Source organism: Netta rufina, assembly GCF_964035555.1.
Source record: "Netta rufina genome assembly, chromosome: 1".
NCBI lineage: Eukaryota > Metazoa > Chordata > Aves > Anseriformes > Anatidae > Netta > Netta rufina.
This window is the reverse complement of record NC_140123.1, coordinates 21,413,160-21,433,988: the sequence shown is the minus strand read 5'-3', so window position 1 is coordinate 21,433,988 and position 20,829 is coordinate 21,413,160. Positions and strand designations below refer to the sequence as shown.

The following is a 20,829-nucleotide window of genomic DNA, read 5'->3' as shown; positions in this document are numbered from 1 at the left end:
CCTCCAGCTCCATCCCCTATCTTGCTTTCCCACAGCCAGAATCCTCCAGTTCCCTTCTCACTTGCTTTGCTTTGATGACCAAGTAGATCAAGCAAGAAAAAAGGCATGTGGTATAAACGAGCAGGGTACCACTGTCTTTAGAAGGAAGACAAGGCAAACTGAAATGGTCCTAGGACATCTGTCAATATTTCTCCCAGAACGCATGCCTTCCTCTATTTGACCTCTGTTTTTCATAAAGTTTCTACGAACTTGATGATTTTGATATCATATTATTCTATCAAATATCTTGGAAATTTGATAGATAGAAAAGTTACATGGGGATCTAGCAAAAAAAAAAAAAAAAAACACAACACAGTCTGCTCATGTAAGCTTTGCTTCCTTAAGAAACCAACCTAAAGCCACACAATTTTGGGAGACAAACATAAAGGTTTGTTATTGTGGAACACACAACAACATTTGCATTTTTTGGCTATTTCTCCAGACACTGAAGTAGCAATGCTGTCATTTCTCCTAGAAAAAGCTCTCAAGTACCACCTTGTTTTCACTGAGAAAACAGTGCTCAGTATACAGCCAAATCGATGTGTTTGTGGTACGATTACTGAACTATGTTGAGCTGAACAAGGACAAACTTCTCTAAAGCCAATACAATGGGATTATTTAATTCCTCATGAAAGACATAAAGGAAAGACCTGAAGAGGCCTTCTTCAATTTAGCACTCTGTAAGGTGAAGATGTAAATGGTTTAAAGAACATCCCTGAAGCAGGAGAGAACAAAAGTAATATTTTGTTATGCAAGTATTGAAGTTACTTTCATCCTCAGATTTAAGTAAGCAGCTTTATTTCATGATTTTGGCTTGGATAGAGTTTTCTTCATAGACACTTTTGTGATGGCTGGGGTAAAGAAGGAGGAAGGCAGGGATGTTGGGAGTGATGGCGTTTGTCTTCCCAAGGAACCATTGCACACGATGAGCCCTGCTCGCCTGGACATGGCTGAACACCTGCCTGCTGATGGGAAGTAGTGAGTGGATTCCTTGGTTTGCCTTTGCTTTACCTACCTGTCTGTATCTCAACCCAGGAGTTCTCACTCATTAACCTTTCCAATTCTTTTCCACATCCCACCTGGGGAGAGCAAACAAGCAGCTGTGTGGTGCTCAGCTGCCTGCCAGAGCTAAACCACCACACTTTCCTTCTGTTCCTTTTTGCTAGGTTAATTATTAAAGTTCTTCTATTAATTTCTACCTTGTTCTACTACCTTTATCTTCAGTTCAAGTTTTGGACAAAGACTGGGTTTACCGTACTCTCAAAGCATGAGAACTTCATGTACTCAAAAAGCGTTGCCAGTTGTAAATTACAAGGTTGTTGGACTGGGCTATTATCATTTTAGAGGGCTAAATATTTTTAAAATTATTTACAGAAGATAAATTCTGAGCTAAAAAGTCGGTGGAATCTAATTTTAGGTTCCAATAAACAAAACAATCAATACACAAGACAAACTGATACAGTTGGACTCTTTCAAAATACCTGAAAAAGAAATTCAAAGGCTAAAAAAAATTACTCTTTATGTTGCTCTGATAAGGTTGAACTTGACCAGGAAGTCAATATGGCTTGGAAGAAAAGCAGTAGAGTAAAGGACATAGATATGGAAAATGTTCTTGAAATTGTGAGATTTGTGACCTTCCCTTGCACTCCTGAATCGACTTTACGGAGACGCTTTTTACTTGCGATCAGATAAATCTCTGCCAAAAGTCTTCCTATTCAGTACTTCATCTTAATGGGAATCTAACACCATTTCATGATAAAAGATTATCAGAAATGTTTAGGATTGGCATCCCATCTTTGCTGAACACTGGTTGTTTGGATAAAAAATTATTTTCAGGTTTATCTGTTGATCTGACACATGATCAATAGGGAGGTTTTACTCTCTCCTTTTTTAATCCTTACCTAAAACTTAAGTGACCTTGAACTTGGTTATAAGATTTGAAGTTGATCAACCTGTAAAAAGCTGTGAAAGATTACATTCAATTGCTCAAATGGATGTGTTCTATAAATTTTAAAAAATATATTCACTGCCTGTAAAGCCACCCAATTTGCAAAATCACTGGGAACAAAGACCAAATACCACTAGAAAAACAGAGTGGATACTGTATTTTCATTTATCTTTTCAATTTGCTTTCAATGTTAACTACCTTTAGCACAATAAGAATAGTATTCCACCCAAGAGTAAGCGACATAGTGCTAATCCAAGAGAAGTCTAAAATAGGAAAATTAGTGACACTTAAATCTGTATAGAATTGGCCATTTTTTTAAATCTCTCTAGGAAGAGATACCTGGGTTTTGAGATACTGTGGTTATGGAAGCCTTTCATACCCAAAGTTGGTTCAAATATAGAAGAGAAAAGCCACATAAGGACAAGTTTGTTTTCATTTTTTATCCCCAGCAAGCAGCTGGAAAAGTCACTTACTACTATAGAATGATAGAATATCTGCGGATTCGAGTTGGAAGGGACCCACAAGAATCGAGCCTAATTCCTAGGTCCCCAAAGAACCACACCCCCAAAAAAAACACCACCACGTGTCTTGAGAGCATTGTCCAAACACTTCTTGAACTCCAGCAGCCTTGGTGCCATGACCGCTTCCCTGCGGAGACCGTTCCAGTGCCCAACCACCCTCTGGGTGAAATTTTTTATCCAGCCTAAGTTTTCCTAATGTTTAACATATTGAATTAGCATCCTAAAGGACATGACAATAAATTCCAGGCTAAAGTCTAGTGTAAGAACTTCTCCCAAATCCCAATTCCTGCATTTTCATACAAATTGACAATCCTACAGAAATATCATCTTCCATTTTATGGCCACGTAGCTATCCATCTTTGCATACATAATCTTTTTTCCTCAGGAAAAGAAAATTAAACTATGACCTCCTTCTCTCACCCTGCCGCGTTCAAGATAAGCAGCAAAAGTTTTCTTTTGATGTAAAACTTACTTTTGCCTTTCATCGTCCTTTCTTCACAGTGATTCTTATTCTGTATGAACCTTTTAATCTTTCATTTTTTTTCTTCCTCACACCTCTCCCTCCTCATCCCTCTCCCAGCCCTCCAGGTTCTCTTCTATTGATTTATCACGAGCTAGACTTCAGAATGTGAAAAAGCAGTAGCTAAACTTTTCAAAGCAGATCAGTGAAGATGTAACACGTTGACAGAATACCTGAGGTTGGAGGGGACATCTGGAAATCTTCTACAAGCTGGTTGCAGGTGCACTCTGACCTCAGCATCCAAGTCATTAATGAAGATGTGGAACAGTGCTGAGCCTTGGGATTCTCCACTAGCAGCTGGTGTCCGGCTCAGCTTTATGACACCGATCACAACCCTCTAAGCCCATCAGCTCAACCAGTTTTCAGTTCATTTCACTGTTCCAATTCCCTGGTCTGTACTTCACTAAGCTTGTCTACAAGGATGTTATGGGCTGCAGTGTTGAAAGCCTTACTAAAGCCGAGATAAACAACATCCACTGCTCTTTCCCCATTCATCAGGCATTTTGTCACAGAAAGCTTTCAGGTTGGCTAAGCATGATTTCACCTTCATAAATCCATGAAGACCGCTCCCAATCACCATCAGGTCTTTCATTATGTTTTAAAACGGCTTCAAAGAGGATTTGATCTATCACCTTCCCAGGGATCAAGGTGAGAGCCACTGGCATATTGTTTCCCAGTTCTTCCTTTTAGCCTTTCTTGAAGATTGGAGTGACATTTGCTTTTTTCCACCCTCAGGAACCTCCCCTGATTGCTGTGACCTTTCAAAGATTGGCCTTGCCATGACTTGATTATATGAAGCTAATGATTTTATATAAGTCTGTAAGCTTTTCTGTGTTGAACTGAAGGACCTGAGAAGTCTGCCTTTTACTTATCTGACCAGCAGGCTGGTAGCACTGCAGCAGTACCGTGTGTTTCTAGCTTCAAATCTGAACCCGTACATAGCTGACAGCAATTACTAAATGAAGAGGTTGACCTAACACACCGCTGGCCACAACAATGCCCAAAAAGAAAGCAAGCTAAATGGATTTTAATTAGCAGAGCTGGTCTGTAAAAAAGGGAAAGATCATCAAGGTGCTTTTCTTTGCACAAAGTCAGTGACGTGAGCATGGAATACTTATTTCTGAAGTCTTCTCTGATAATTTCCACACTTTCAGTCAATGTTTTGGAGTTTTAACCTAAGCCAAAAAAAGCTCAGAAAGGTAGGCAAGGAAATAGTTATGACCACTGTAAATAAAAGCAGTAAGAAAGATGAGATAACACTATTTTAACTACAGAATATCTAGAATTATAGTAAATTACAATTCACAGCAAAGCCTAAGTTATTATAACCAAAGCAACAAAAAAAGTTCTGCCAGACACACGGTTCTTTCTCCACCTCAGGAACAAGCACAGGTAATGAAAAGTACAGCTCACAATCGAAAACCTTCGAAAAGGCAACAGCTGACACCAGAGCTATGATTGTTCCCCTCCTCCCCCCTAAAGCAAGTCGCCAGTAAGTCATTAAAATGCCATTTAGAAAATAATGCCCATTATCCGGTTATACATTTAAAGAGGGTCAAAGACCACCCTGCCTGTAAAAGCTGTTAACTTCTTTCTAGTAACGGGCATGGTTTCCATATTTATTTTTATGCTTTTTGTGCAAATGACCACGGTTCTGGGAGCACCAGAGCAGGACCGAAGGGCATTCCTGTATTTCTGAAGCAGCACTTGCATACTGATGAGGGAGACATCCTTTGATTCAAGGGCTCTAATGTGGAAACTGGTAAATTGGCACGGTAGAAGTTCAGTGTAAGTGTCTGCCTTAGGCAAAGTGAGATAAGTGATTCACAGCCAGAGCCTGGAAAGGGACTAAGGTGTTGCCTACAAAAAAAAGCCGTGACAGTGGCTTCTCCTCACTTATTGTTGAGAGCACATCTTGAATATTCCTGCCAATCCCAAAGCTGGCAGCAGATATTCTTGGGAAGAGTCCAGCTCTTGGGAAGCTGGTTTCCAACCAGCATCGTATTAGAAGTTTGTCCACCCAAAAGCTTATTAAAAAACAACTTTCATCCCACCACAGCAGTTGAGCTGAGCAGCATGCTAGGAACACATTAGAGATGCTGTGCTAGAGCTGGAATTTCCTGCTTTTGGTTGTTCTTTTATTTATTTATTTATTTATTTATTGCATTTTTTTAAGCACTGCTGCACCAGGTGAGCACATTAAGTACTTGCAGTGCAAAATCAGCTTAATTCCCAGCCTAATCCTACTGCCACCACACAAAACCAACGGAGGAGTGTTCGTCTCTTGGCTGAAATCCTGTTTGGCCAGGCCTACCATGCCTTAAAAAATTGCGATGCACTTCTCAAAGTCAACAGGCACAGCATAATAGTTGTTGTGACGTGTAAAGGGACCTCTATTCTGAGCCCAGCACTTGAAGAAGCCTTCCAAGCACACTGCAAAGACCACCCCTCTCTTCCCTCATGCTGCTGAGGATGCAGATTGATGAAAACAGATCTACGGCCAGTTTTCTGCTTATTTTTAGTGTGGAATAATCTCGTCGAGTACAGGAAGAAGTCCAATAGCTGGATATAATGAAACAGAACAAAGACTAGGAAACGCCATCAGCAAAACGCAGTGTTTCAAGCATTCTTGATAACTAAACTCACAATATTATTAAAACCGTAATTGATGCACTTTGGGGCAATTACATGAAGTGTTCTTATTTCCTTCCTGCTACAGACAGAGCATGAATAAACAATCTGCTTCCAACTGCTCGCAGTCATGGAATTAAAAAAAGCTGAAGAATATGCAAGTCAAATAAGAAACTTTAAAAGGAATGACATTCATTGGTTGAGAAATTTTACGGGTGTGTTTCAAAGGCATGAAAACAGCTAAGTACTTGAGCATAGCACTATTCAAAGATAATATAATCAACATAGCCCTCGCTGATAGAACTGGTGGATTGGCTTTCATATAAATGGTGAAAGAGCAGTAACTTCACTTTCTTTGCTGTTTCTTCTAAGGTTTGCATGTGTTTGCTTCGTAAAAGACAAACTGGGACTAGAGAAGAAAATGGTGGTTGATTTTCACGCAAGGGTTTCATGCTGCCATCTGTTTTACAGCCATGGCTGGGTCCTACACTGCGTTCCGGATTATGGGCATGCTCCTGCCTCCTCCCCACACCAACACTGTGCCACTGGTTAGGCCCAGGCCCCTGTCAGCTCTCCTTCATGCCGCACAATGCAGCTGTCAGCGTGCCCAGAAGCTCAGTGAGTGGTGGGCTGGCCACAGGGGGCCTGTTTTATAGGGCCCACAGCAAAGGCGGGGCAGTGGTGGCCACTGTGGCCTCAGCCAGCCTCTGTGGTGCCCAACACGAGTGGCCCAAAGGCGGCTGTGTTGGGAGCGGCCTGGACGATGCCCTCAGGTGGAAGGAGGAGGAGGGTTGGGGGGCTGAGGGCCCCTTTTCTGGGCCATTTGGCTTGCCAGAGAGAAAGGCTGCCCCTCGGCCACAGGGACTGCCCTGCACCTCCCATCCTGTGCCCTGGGTTTATTTTTAACACTGTTTTTTACATAATATCATTCTATTCTTTATGGAAAAGAACAGAAGCAAGGTGCATCTTCAGTCCTAATACCCACATGCACTTTGTGCTCTGAGTGAAGAATTTCTTCCTCACATCACATCCAATTTCAATTTCCCCTCTATTGGGTCAAGGCCATTATTCCTTGTTCCGTGGCTACACTCCCTGATAGAGTCCCTCTCCAACTTTCTTTTAGGCCACTTTTATGGGTTAGGTTAGGTGGCAAAACTGCAGGACCTTACAAATTACAGCCTTACCTACCTTGTCCCACATGATGTTTTCCAGCTCAGGCTCTAGCCTCTGATCAGTGTAACACAGAATCACAGAACCATTGAGGTTGGAAAAGCCCTCCAAGATCATCTGCTCCAACCATCCCCCTACCACCAATGTCACCCACCAAACCATGTCCCCAAGCACCACATACAGCCTCTCCTTGTACACCCCCAGGGATGGTGACTCCACCACCTCCCTGGGCAACCCGTCCCAGTGCCTGACTGCTCTTTCTGAGAAGAAATGTTTCCTCATTTCCAACCTGAACCTCCCCTGGCACAGCTTGAGGCCATTCCCTCTAGTCCCAACACCTCACGACAGCACCCTTTCCTCTCCTGGGATGTTTATTCCTGACAGGAGACATAGGTCCAGCCCAGTCCGTGTAACTATTTTTGTAGGTGGCAGCTGCAGGTCCCACACCAGGTAAAGGTGTCCCAGCCCCTCCAACAGTGGGGAGCCCCATCTTCCCTTGACCCTCTATCATTGCTTTCTGACTGATGTGGAAAGGGAAGGAGCTAATAAAAATTTTCTTCGTGTTCTGGTGCAAGGTGGGACTGTGCCAAAACACCCAGTAAATCAAGGAGTGCCCCGGTTTGGCCATCACAAGACAGAGCGAAGGCTGGGGGGCAATGGCCTTTGGTGTCTACTCGATGTGGATTCGTCATCTCACAGGAAAGACCACAGCTTTCAGGTGGTCTTTTTCTGGCCAGAGCAAATGAAAGCACCACAAGGCACGTAGACGTGGTGCCAACTAACCCCGAGCACTTGCAAGGGGCAGAAGGGCACAGGCCATGCTCAGGGACACCCCTGCAGACCTCAGAGACATTTTGGGGAAAGAGCTGGGCTCCGAGCAGGCAGGTTGACAGCTCACTGTTCCCCTTCTTTGGAAAGGGAGATGTGCAAGCACCCAGAAATCCCAGCCATGCACCAAAACTGATCTGAGATGAGTCCACGTTATACAGTAATCACCTTGCAACGCACAACAAAAGAAAGATTTTTAAAGATGAGATTGATCAAAGAGGCTGTGAACTCTAATGGAGATTGATTGGCTCGGCACCGTAATGCCAGCACGGAGGCCGGTTCAGCTCAGATCCCCGCCTCTGCCTTTTATCTGCTGTGCACTCAAATGGCCAAAGCCTCTTGCTGAAGCAAGACCCTAAAAATCCTGCTTTTCTTATAAGGGTCCAGGGATGGGGAGTTTGTCTTTGCACCAGCTCACTGTTTCTGCCGAGGTTTTTCCACCTGCCAAGGAGGGCTCTGTGGAAAAATGCTCTCCAGATCTTGAATACCAGGTGAGTTGTGAATACCAGCAGAGTCCTTTTATTGTCAAAAGTCGTATTTAAATGCTTTAAGACTCAGTGTCCTGAGCGCAGCACCAGCAGAGGAGAGCACACAGCCCCTTCCTCTGCCCCACAGGACAGAGCCCTGCCTGCCCCACCATCTCACCACACGGGCCCTGCAGTGCCCGTTAATTAAAGCTATGATGATAAAGCCATAGCTGCCCACCTAATTAAGCCACGGCAGAGAACTCTTCAGCTACTCCACTCCTGCTCCTTCATTTTGCCTTCATACCTTATCACAAAGGTAGCACTTTATAAACATGCAAGGTAGGCAGAGATTAGTGTGCCTTTTATTTGTGCCATCATTACCTTTCCTTTTGGAGCCTCGTATTTATCTGTGCTCTGCTTTTCTAGCTCCTGCTTTTTTTCTTTCCTGATTGGTTTAAGAGTGCATAAAGTGAGATTTAATGCACCTGAAACATTACAATTAGCTGCATTGTGCTAATAACTTAAAGGAAACAGATAAATATTAGCAACTGTCACACTTGGGAAAGTCCCCTGTGCTGCAGAAAGAAGGCCTGCTGGTCAGGGAATGTGGATTTTTTTTTTTCTGACTCCATCCACACAGGATTCAAGGACGGGACAAAACACTAGAAAGTCAGCAAGCAGAAAGCAGTAAATAATGAGGGAGCAGGAGAGGTCTAAGCTCTGTTCTGGCTGCTTCCAGATGTAAATTTTGTTGAGTTATGCGTCTCAGCATCACAGTGACACGTCTGGGACGTGAGGGAAACCCAGGCGGGTAGCACATCTTCAAAAAGCCATCCAGGACTCAAAAGTTATGTATATTACTTTCAACAGGGGAGAGCCTGACAGATAAAAACTTCCCACAGAGCAGCAGGAGGGGGAAGGCAACCCTTACCTTCTCCTCTCCTTTATTTGCCTTTATCATGTCCAACCCTCCATGTACTACATTGCACGAGCTTCCCCCAGCACACAGGGGAGCTCATCACTACATAACACGCTCTGAGTGACCAAGCATTTTTTGGGCCAGGGTCCTGGTTAAGTGACAGAGGGAAACTGGAGAAGAAAAGGAGGTCCCTGCTGAAACTCACCCCTGGGCTGACGACTCCACTGCTTCTCGTGCTTGGGCCCACGCAGAGCTGCAGCCCTGGAACCCCTTCAGGTCACCTCAGCACATCCCTGCAGGGCGCCACGTGCTGCTGGGGTCATTGAGTTTCATTACCTGTCCCATTGGTGCTAGCAAGAAGAGTTTCCCTATGCTTTCTTTTATTTCTGGCTACAAGAATCAGAAAGATCTTAACCTTCAAAATTTTCCCTACCTTAATGCTAGCTTTGTTAAGGCATCTTAAACACTACAAAGTAGCACTTCAGTGGAGGCCAATTACTTCTCCAAGAAAAGAGCTTTCTTAATCTTTACAAATTCCTCATCCTATGAGACAGACGTATCAAAGAACTGATTTTTCTGCCAAAGCATTATATTCCTTAGCTCCCTTTCACCCCCAAACAACATCACTCACATAGCTAGCACGTGAAAACAAAGTAAGCACGTTACTTGAGCAACTCTATCTCAGTGTGCAGGTATTCCCATAAAAATACACATCGTTTCAATAACAATCTATCCAGCCACCCAGCCCAGAGTTGAAATTGGTGATTTAACACAGACCAGCAATATTCCTGAAGTCTAATGGTACAGTCATCCTGGAACAGAAACCCACACCTCAGTACAAGCATTAACTTGGGTTGCCTTGCGTTGGAATATACACATTGTAGGGAAGTCTCAGCTTGCAAACTCAACCGTGCACCAAGATGCCCATCTTGCTAAGACAAAATACTAAGAACTTACTCAAGCTATCCCCAGGAACCCTGTAAAAAAATGAAGAAAGCACCTGACGTACAATTCTGTCTCTTCCGCTGCACTGAATATGTGCCTTCTAAATTCAGCAAACTTTCCACTATTTAAAGAGCTCAAACTGAACATTTTTGAACTGACAACCCCCACAGTCTCCTTGAGTAAGGCAGCACATGCAGCCCCTGCACAGCTTTGATATGCTTTCTCACCAACGTGGCTTGACAAGCTTCCAGCGGGATGACCTCTCAGTCTCTGCCTCAAGCTTTTGCTTTCTCCTCGGATTATCAGAAGATAGCCAATTGTGATGGTGGTTTTTTGCTGGTAAAAAAAAAGCTGCTTGCTGGACTGAGACCACCAACTCATTTCACATAGGTCAGAAAATGAGATGGTAATTTTTTTTGGCTGTTGCCAACAAACTATTTCAGCTACAGACCTAGATGTGAAAGGCTCTGTAATAAATTACCAATCTCCTGAGCCATCCAGTTAACATGCATTAGTTTTTTCACTCAATTATACTCATACTTTAAATGCTTAAGCTCATAAATTTTCTGAAGCTGTAGGAAGTAAAATACCAGAAAATTCAGATTCTTGATGACAGGTCATTTGTTTTCTGTATGCCTCAAAAATATACTGAAGAGTACGGTTGCAGGCATGTAATTAGAGTTAAGACATCACATTCTGGTTTAAAACCAAGTGTCTAAGCAGTCACATACTAGGTATTTCTATTTTACATTTTGCTCCACTATTTCTCAAGTCATGACAAAGCCACCACAAGCTTTTTGACTTTTTCTTAGTGCTGAGTCTTTTGTTTGATTTCTAAAACCAGGAGCAAGTTAGAAGCAATATCCATACAATTGTTGCAATAAAACAAAGCTTCCTTTTATTCCAGTTCTAAAAGTGTTATTATTTTTCAAAGACAAATGTTTTACCGTCAGTTTAAACAGAGACTGGCACTCTGTAAAAGCATTTATTAGGCATGAAAATAGAAGACAAATAACTAGTCATTGACTACATTTCAAAGAATGCTATTAAAGGTATTTCAAAGAAAGTGATTCTTAAAGAGCATTAAGGAAAACAGATTTATTATACCAAGCATTGAACAGCACTGGTAATACTGACTTAAGGGAATGACAGGTCAGAATAATGATACTCTCACGTACTAATGAAATTTCATTAATTAGAGGTGTTGTATATAGTATACTGTATTGATAAAAAATGCTATCAGAGTAAGAGCTGTAAACAACTGGGTCAAGAAAGCTACCTGATTTTAAGATGACAGAACATTGTCATATGCAAAAAAAAAAGCTGTGGGTATATTTCAGAGGCAAATATCTAGGAATTGGTTAGATTTCCCAATTTTAAACATTCAACAGAATTTGTTGGTTAAGAAACAGTAGCTTAAGTTCAATTTTTTTTGCTTACACTGCAGTTAGGATAAACATGAGTTTATTTGCAGAAGCCTTCAGAAGTTGTCATGGCTGTCCTTCTACTAGATTATACATGCTATGAGAACACAACAGCCTTGAAAAGTTACCTTCTTAAGTAAAACTGATAGTTTCAGGCATAATTTTTTCAGTTTTTATTTCAGCAGCTCTTGGAGCCAATCATCCTTTCTCACACCTACACGCATGCAATATTTATTTCTCAGGCCTGCAGTCATACTACCAGAGGCATACTCTGTACTTCAACATGCCTGATATTTAAACGAACACATTCAAAAATAGTTTCAGAAAAAATGAAAAAAGTAAACCAGCCATCTGATACACTTCACTTCCATTAAGCATATTTGATCATAGCAGGCTTTAAAAACTTGCTCTCCTAGACAGGGCTGGCTGACCACTGTAAAAACAGTGCTTTTATTTCTAAAACAATGGTCACTTGCCCTTAGCACAAAGGTTTGGGTTTCCCAGAGGTTAAAAAAAATAATAATAATCCCTGCCCTCAGTCATCCCAGTGCTAAAACCCACTGCAGATCAACTTACCAAATCCCTGTGCAACACCCAGTTGGCATGCAGGTAGTGAATACCATCCAGGATCTGATATAACAGTGACTTCACCATTCCCCGAGGTAACTGAACTGGTTTCTTGTTTGCTTTAGAAGCCCTGTGAAACTTGATTATATGCTGTAAAGGGGAAAAAGAAATCAAAATAAAGAAAATGTTTGCTTTTTTTAAAAAAGAACACTACATAAACAATACATAAAAATATTGCCAGCAGTTCCTTACATACACGTCTTAGCTTTTGCAAACGTTCATCACTCATTTTCCCAATTAGAAACACACACATTAAGTACTAGAAAATTAATACTATGAGGTAAAAGGAACACTATCCCAAGGGAATCTCTCAAAAATTAACTTGTCAAAGCAAATTCCCTTGCAGATCATTGACCTCTAAAGGTTTAGAGGTTCTGGGGGATATATAATCATTTGAGGCTGACGTCTTGTATATCAGAGCACAGAATTAAAAGTGAATTACCCAACTCCTATATCATTTTACTTCTACGTTTTCTCCCACTGCCATGACACTGTAACGTTGAATCTCTAATGCCAGAAGAATTCGTGGAAACTGCGATAGGAGTTTTAAATTAAACAAGGAATGAATCTAGGCTTCTGTTTACCATTCCCTTAAGCATCACACCAAAGAGAAGCTGTCGACAGAGCAAAGCTACAAGCCTGTCCATTTTAACATCAGCCTCCAAGCCACAGAAAAAAAAACTTTCATGATTTTGACTGTATACACAAGTAATATTGTCTTGTAGTAACAAGGAAGAGTTCAAGAGAACATCTTCCTCTAACACTCAAATCCCAGGTGCCACTAGCACTAATGCCATAGCAAAAAGTGTGTCAGTAATGGTAACCATTTCCATGTTTCTGTCTGAGAGAACTTCCAGAAGAAGCTTTTGCACACATTCACGCTCTTGAGATGTTTTACACTTGTGTGATGATTTAAACCGCCCTGTCCACCTTGTCCAAAGGAAACCTGGCACTGCACTCCTACCACATCATCGTCCTACTGAGGAAGGGCCTCTCCATTTCCTACACTCCTAGGAAGTTTCATGTTCCAGCTGCCGGTTCGGTACCTGACTATTCAACCTCCTTCTTACTCCTGTTCTAAGACACTGGGCCCTTTCCCCAGCCTTGCTAGGGAGCTGCTGCAGTAGCTGTGCTCAGCACTGGAGAACTGAGCCCACAGCCAGCTCTGCCAGGCACTGACACAGCACAACCATGCTGCCTAATCGCTCTCAGCCAGGTACAGAGAACAACCAGGAACAGGTACAGCTGAGGAGCTCCCACATTTATACACAAGTGTGCATGCCAACAAAGATGAGAAGTGGGGGCTGTTCTTAAGTTAATGATACATAAGCTAGCATTTCATTAACCGAAGTGCTTCTACGGCAATTTTAGCCAAGTATGAAGCAATGCAGAAATTTAAAAATGCCAACAATGACAGGTCACTACTAGACATATCCTAACACAGAGCCTCACAGCATATTTTGGAATTAAAAAATAATTCACATGTTCCTAAGCTTCTCTAGCTTAACATATAAATATGGGAGGGAGCAGTGAAAAGAATAACATGCTTGGTTTTTCTGCACTTGAAAAACCAAACCACTTCCTCAAAAATTTATTTATTTTTCTAAATCAACCTTTAGAAAATGTCAACATTTCAGCTGTGTGATAACTTCGTTCCAATTTTATGTTGGGAATAAAATCTTAATATAACTAGTAAGAACATCCAAGACATTTAACTCAAATCCAATACCTGAATTCATCCCAATTTCAAATAATACAATTTTCAAAAGGAACTAGTTTTAATTTGATTCATACACCTTAGCTGTCTGTCCAACCTCCATGCAGAGGAGAAACCAACTCATGATTCGTAATGCGTGAGTCTTGCACAAACACATACCTCAAGAACTCCATTTTATTTCAAATTGCCTCTGTTGTACCATTTAATCTGAATCATCTTAATATCTTTCAAAGTTAATATTCTACTGTTTGTTCCACTGAAAGTAATGCTCAGAATGCATATCAAATTTAATTCTGGTAAACACAAACACCTTTCTCTTTCAGGAAAGTAGAGGCTACATGGGATTTTGCATTCTTTACAATGCTGCTTTAATTTTTTAAGCATTTTAGATGGATGTTGAGGTTACAAATATGAAGCTAACAGAGGAAAAGGGTACATATCTTAAAACAAATTTATTTTGCCTCCAACATGTTTATAATTAAAAGCTGTATCTTGTAATTAGGAATGAACAGCCTTCCTCACAAATACATGAATTTCAAAAAATGAGTTGAATAACAAGCTCTTTCCACTGGAACACATGAATGAAATTTCAATTATATTCAGTGGCATTACACTCACTTCATTTCTTCACTGATGACATGCAGTGTAAGCAAAGTTCCAGACTACCCTATTCAGCCAATACGTTTGCAATTTTTCAAAGGCAATCCACCTGCATAACCAATTACATTTTCCCCCACACGCTTTATTTTAGCTGTAGTGAAGGGTTATATCTGCATTTAACTAGATTTTTAGCTACTGAGTGCTGAATGCAGATTTTATCTTCTGTAAGAGGTCACAGGTTAACTGTGTTGTGTGCTTGCCTAACATTTTCCATTGCTTTTTCTTTGGTCCTGAAAGAGTTTCCAAAAAACATTCTGGGTGAAAAACTATACTGTCTTTCCTGACCTTGTCTCTTTTCTGTAAATAAAACTATGTCTGTTATCAACAAATAATTCACCTTACCCAGAGGTCATGCTCAGCGTAGTCAAAGAGAAGCCACACCTTCCTGTCAGCATGAGAAAGAAACACTTTTTGCAGAGAAATGACATTTGGATGCTTGAGCTCTCGCAGCAACTGCAAAATAAAGAAAGTCCACAATTATATCCATACATCCAGGGCAGTGGAAGAGCTGAAAGATGAATAATAGTATTTGCTACATATTATACAATACAAATATGGTAAGTTGAAATTTGCAAGACACAAAACACAGCATTTCTTTATATATTTTTTTGACAGACCCAGTCACTAGTTTAAAACCAAAGCTGAAAGCAAGTCATAACCCCCCTTAGGGCATTCACTTCCCATTTATTTCCTAAAAGTTTAAGGCTCAATAAACCTCGCTGTTATGCAGGATCAAGACAACTCCATAAACAGCCAGCTGTGGCATCTGCCCTTTCCTACAGGCTCTAATCTCTGATAAAGCCATTTTGGGGCATCAATTTTCTCCTGGCTCCCAATTATCTCGGAAAGCCTGCATTTTGGATGCAGTCACTCAAGGCTCGATTGGATGACTCATGTAGAACGTGTCAATGCAGGCAGCTAAATGAAGATGTGCTTCTCAAGACAGAGCCAGCTGCTCTGAAAGGTCAACGCCACCAAGCGAAGAAGGTCCAAACTCCCTCCCACAACGTACACCGGCTTCTGGAAGTGCCAGAACTGTCGGTGGAACAGCTCAGCACTTCAGGAGAAAACCAACCCAGACACACAAGGGCGATAATTTGCTGCTGAGCTCCTGCACTGCAATGACTCACGGCACTACCAGCAGACCCGGCAGCAGCAGAGGGACACAACACAGCTCTGAGCGAGAACTTTTTGGCAGCAGCGAGCCATTAAATCAGCTCAGCAGCTTCAGAAACTGTAGATTTAATCATCACCAAAAGGAAAACACAACGGGCATCGCACAAGAGCTGAATGCAGACTGAATGTATATTTGAGCTCTCCTTTCAGCTCACAATTTCACTGTACTGACACGGTTGCTAAAGAAAAAAAACTTTAGAAGTACCTCAGCAAACTATTCTCAAGAGTGGATACCAAGGACAATTCAAACTAGTATTTGAATAGAAAATAGAAAATTAGTATGTTGGGATTGAATCTAATATAAGATACAAAATTATCCCATTGCATAGAGGGAACAAGATAATGAGTTCCTTTCCACCGATACCTTAGTCACACATGCTAACATTTTAGCTGCTACTGAGATAGTAAAAATATGCACATTTGCATATGCTTGTGTCCTCCTTTTCCATTTCATCTGAGGCAGATTCCCACTCCTACTCACTGACCAGAGGCTTCAGCGTGGTATTTCTTGAGCAAGGAAGAGTACTGAGCTCCACACAGATTTGTCTCAAGTATGAGACAAAACAGAGACAGAGAATTGAGGAGATGAGGAAACATCAGAGATCAGTACAGAAGGCAATAGTTTCAGCATGTTTAACTTACTATCTTCAGATTTTTTAAGTTATATAGAGGAATTTCAAGCCATGATCTGAAAGAACAAGTGTAGAATTATGTAAATACCTGTAATTCCTACTATGGATAAGTATAAAAAAATTAGAAATGCTATTTGCAGTTTTTGTTAACTGCTGGTGGGAGGCATCGGTGGTGTGGTGGGTGCACCCTGGCTAACAGCTAAGCCCCAGAAGAATGGGGGATAATGAGGAAGAGCAGAAGGAAGAAAACTTTTGGGTTAAGATAAAAGCAGTTCAATAAGCAAAGGAATGATGAAAAGAGCAAAGCAAAAGCAACCACTCACCACCTCCCATACGTAGACTGATGCACAGTTTCCCAGCAATGGCTACCTCCCTCAAATCCCTTGTTCCTCATTTTTTACTGTTGAGCATGATGTTACAAGGCATAAAATATCCCTGAGGTCAGTCAGACTCAGCTGTCCCCGCTGTGTCCCCTTCCCAGCCACTTGCCCACCCTCAGCCTCCTCACTGCTGGGGCAAAGGAAAGAAAGCAAGCCTTGATGCTACCCAAGTGCTGCTCAGCAGTCAACACCCTGGTGTGTTATCAACACTACTTCAGTCACAAATCCAAAAGATACCACCACACAGGCCACTAGGAAGAAATTTACTCCATCTCAGCCAGACTTAGTGCAGCAGAGACCAAAGGTAGAAGCTAGCCTCTTCGTAGGGAATGTTATAATATCATAGAATTGTTTAGGTTAGAAAAGACCTCCAACATCATCAAGTCCACTGCTTAGAGCCCAAAGGACTGCTTGTAGATTCAGTATAAATTCAGTGCTAGCTCAAATCTACATCAAACATTCTGTGACAGTGCAGCAACTACGTGTCCCAAACCAAAATTTCAGCATATTTTCTGTGCTCTGATGACACACCTGTACCAGCACTCCAATTCCTTATACCCAGATACAGACTGCTTCTCAATAAGAGGAAGACAGAGTCATGGCTCCAAAAAATAAGTGTAACCCTCCCCTCGTTCACCCTTTTCTATCCCATTTCAAGTCCACCCTACTCCCTGGTTCCCTGTGTAGCAGGTATTTCCCACTTTAAAAACCCATTTTCCTCACATCAAACCAAACGTGATATGATGGTTCCTTTTGCACGCCAGTGTTTTAAGTGTTTGGTCAAAGCTAGATGGCCACACGCATCCCAGTGAAGAGGATGGCTGAAATACAGCAGCAAAACCACCGGAATAAGGAAATAATTACTGCAATGATGACAGATGATCCCTGAGTCACTGTCTTGGAAAGGCTGAAACGCTCCAGGACAGAGGCAACACAGAGCAATAAACACAAATGCTGTCTGCAGGACAGAAAGAGCTCATGCAGATAACATCATGTGGGCTGTAAGCAACACTTCCAGCAGCCTCACCCTCCGAAACCAGGCCTCTCCAACCCATACGCCACGTGCCTTTCCTACCAGATGACTCTCCTCATGTCCAGCAGCTAACAGAGCTCATGGAAGAAAAAGCAGACTGCAGGAAACAGCAGCGAGGTGCCTGCTAAGGACAAAGGTCACTTCTTGGCCTAGTGACTCTGATACCTTCTTCTCTACTCTAGTTCGGTTCTACAGAACGCAAGGAGGAAAAAATCTTGTCCACTTAGCCCTCAGTAAATTACTGTACTTTTAACCTACATTTCATATGATGACGCAAGATCACTTCCACAGCGACAAAGGTTTCCCTTAAGGCAGGGAGACCTAGTTCACCTTCAAGAAGTGCAGCTGTGCAACTGATGATGCTGCTGATACCTCTGGTTTGACCTGAGCGTCAAAACCCCACATTGCTCCCATCTAGGCTTTCCCTCGTTTTCATAAATATTGCTCGAGACATGGAAAAGAACCAGCATCCCTACATGCCCAAGGCTTGGGCCTGCACTATGATTCCTGTGTCTCCCTTTTCAAATGCAGAAACACTAATTCCACAGCCATGGGGCAGCTGAGGGACAAGTAAAAGTGCCCTGAAACACATGAAATTGTTGAATTGCTTCATGGAGAAGGGCAAACACGGGTAAGACAGAACATCATTAAATAATGAATAGCTACCACACTGTTACTGCAAACCTGTTCTTGCTCAGGGACACTACAGTAACTACCTTCACATCCAATACGAGCTGAACTCAGCACACGTCTCCATGAATGTGGAGGTCTCCTTCAGCTGGTGACACTCACACATTTGCAGCACAATTCTTCATTACTACAGACACCTCTCATGAGCCAGGAGACCATGCTGAATGAGTGCATTCTTTCCAGAAGTGAGAATTTCTAGCTTTACTGCAAATGCCATTCCACCTCCACTCGTGATGCTTGCTACTATGCGTGGTAAATTACTCAGTGTTGCAATGCTGCCACGTCTACCTCAATAAACAAGTACAGCTTCTCTCAAGGCCCTTCTCAGGGCTTGAGGCAGGTCAAGATGAGGCTAGATAAGGTCACTCCTTGCACTCACTGCGTTCCTGTAAGAGCTACACAACACTTTTCCCCTAAAGCAGAGAGCAATGATAAAGCTGGCTGGACATAAAGCAGCTATGCAATATCAATCGAAACATTCAGTTAAGCAAAAATCACTATTGTGTCATCTTGCCAGTTTGATGGCATAAATTGAAAATCCAATCGTCTCACGCCTCAAAAAGGCTCAGTCCCACTAACTGACCAAGCAAATTGTACATTTGTAGTCATGCCACGACTTAAGATACAAACAGAAAGAAAGGGGGATGGAAGAAAAAGCAGACCATGATTCACCGAGAAAGGCAGGCAGACCAGGACAGCACTAAGATTTTGTCATTCTGCAACAGATAAAAAACAGTGGAACAACTGCTAGGATAGATGAGTACAAGCTTACTAAGACATCACCTGAAATACTACACACAATTCCAGCCAATTCAGGGAAGATGAATTCCAACTACAACAGGGCAAAGAAAGCCCAAGCCTACAGGCTCCATTCTCCTGGCTACAGCAGGACAAGAGACAAACAACCAAAATCTTTATAGCCTGCAAAAAAAGAAAGACAGAGAAAGAACTCTCTCTAACCAAAACAAAAAAAAAAAAAAACACTAAGAGCAGCTATTCTAACTGACAATACTATCACAAGTACATATGAATCTGAAGTCATAAATAATTTTGGCTTAATATTTACAGACTGGAATGAGACTGTCTCCCTACAGAGATTTTTTCTCCTTACAAGCCTAACTTGTACTTTGCTAATTCTGAAGGTGCACTTGGCTTGTCTGAAGAAATAGAATATGACAACTCCAGAAGCATCATCTAATTCTACGTTCCTTAAGTAAATCTTTTTAAAAGTTTTCATTGTTATTCTTAGTTTCCTATCAAAAGTATACCTTTACTCAAGTACTTTAAAAACTTTCAATTTCAACTCTAAAAAGCAAATTTATTATACAAGTTAAATCCCACATTGACTTAGCTGCTATCCATTAGATTCCAGATCTTATTTTCAATGTAAATACAATTTTCATTTTATACTCTCAAAAGTCAGATATTCCACAGTACTAAAAAAGAACAAAAAAATCCACTGAAAAAACATGCTGTTTTCCTTTCAAAATTGTTCAAATGAAAGCTTAAAGGCAATGTAACAGAAAAAGTCATAATGCTGTGCACTCTGAATTTATTATGAGGCTGACAATACATTTTTCAAACTACAGTTCTTCAGACTTACAACTGTGAAATTGTTGATTTAGTTTGTCCTTTTGTTTTTCGTTTTTCAAGTCCTAAATTTTTGAGTCGTAAAAAGAAGCCTGACAACACACAATGTCAAGAGAAAAACGCACAACTCTGATTTAACTTTTGTAGTTTCCAGAAGAAATGAGTCTTACATTATCACACAGACGTCAGTATTTATCAGGATCTCAAGTTCAAGAATATTCAAATTATTAGAAGTTACTGAGATACTACTTGAAGGTTCTCTGAAAGTAAGGAGGTGGATGAAGAATCCTGATGACACCAGCACTGTCAAGCTCAGCAGATTTTACACTTCACAGAAACTGTTACAATTCTTAAGGATTACAATTTCTCTCATTTATTCAGTATTTTCATCCCACTTGAACAGAACCAAACCTACTACTATCCTCCTTTTATACAAACTTTTAAGAACGCTGTTTGTATACATACCATAAAGAAGAATTAGAGAGTTTAGTCTGGTCAAATGGAGTCACATTAAACACCTGTATTCCTCAGTACCTCGCTGCTTCTCACCACATGGAAGGCTTGCCAAGAAAACCAGTACTTCTAACATGAGGACTGTACTTGCTTAAGTAATTTCTGCATTTTGTCTCGCAGGAGAGTGCCTCTACTGCTAATGTGGAAGGAACAGGACAGCCACCCCTACTTAACGTGAGGAACCTGCACCCACAAATTGTTCCCCATTGCATATCACAAAACCACAGCAAAGGCCATCTCACTGCAGCATGGGTCCCTGCTCTGAACATGATCTACTCAAAGCAAGCCTGGGCCGCACGTTATCAGCACTCAGACAAGAAATGTAAGGTGCAGCATCTCTTCCACCCACTGGGACAATCACTTGGTCCTTTACCTGGGGAAGATGATTAGGAGGGTGAA

The 20,829-nt window shown here is 41.6% G+C and overlaps 1 protein-coding gene across 3 annotated transcripts in view; it reads right to left on the bottom strand.

Moving 5' to 3' along the window:
- Positions 1-20,829, bottom strand: part of CDK8 (cyclin dependent kinase 8) — a gene marked incomplete at its 5' end in the record, with an annotated part of 72,488 nt that overhangs the window by 30,391 nt on the left and 21,268 nt on the right. For 2 of the 3 annotated variants that reach the window (XM_084291147.1, XM_084291148.1), the window contains 2 exons: positions 11,989-12,129; positions 14,759-14,869. In XM_084291147.1, the coding sequence (XP_084147273.1) occupies positions 11,989-12,129; positions 14,759-14,869 (252 nt within the window). Of the gene's footprint in view, positions 1-11,988; positions 12,130-14,758; positions 14,870-20,829 lie in introns of those variants that run through there. The other variant, XM_084291146.1, reaches the window with a different exon arrangement.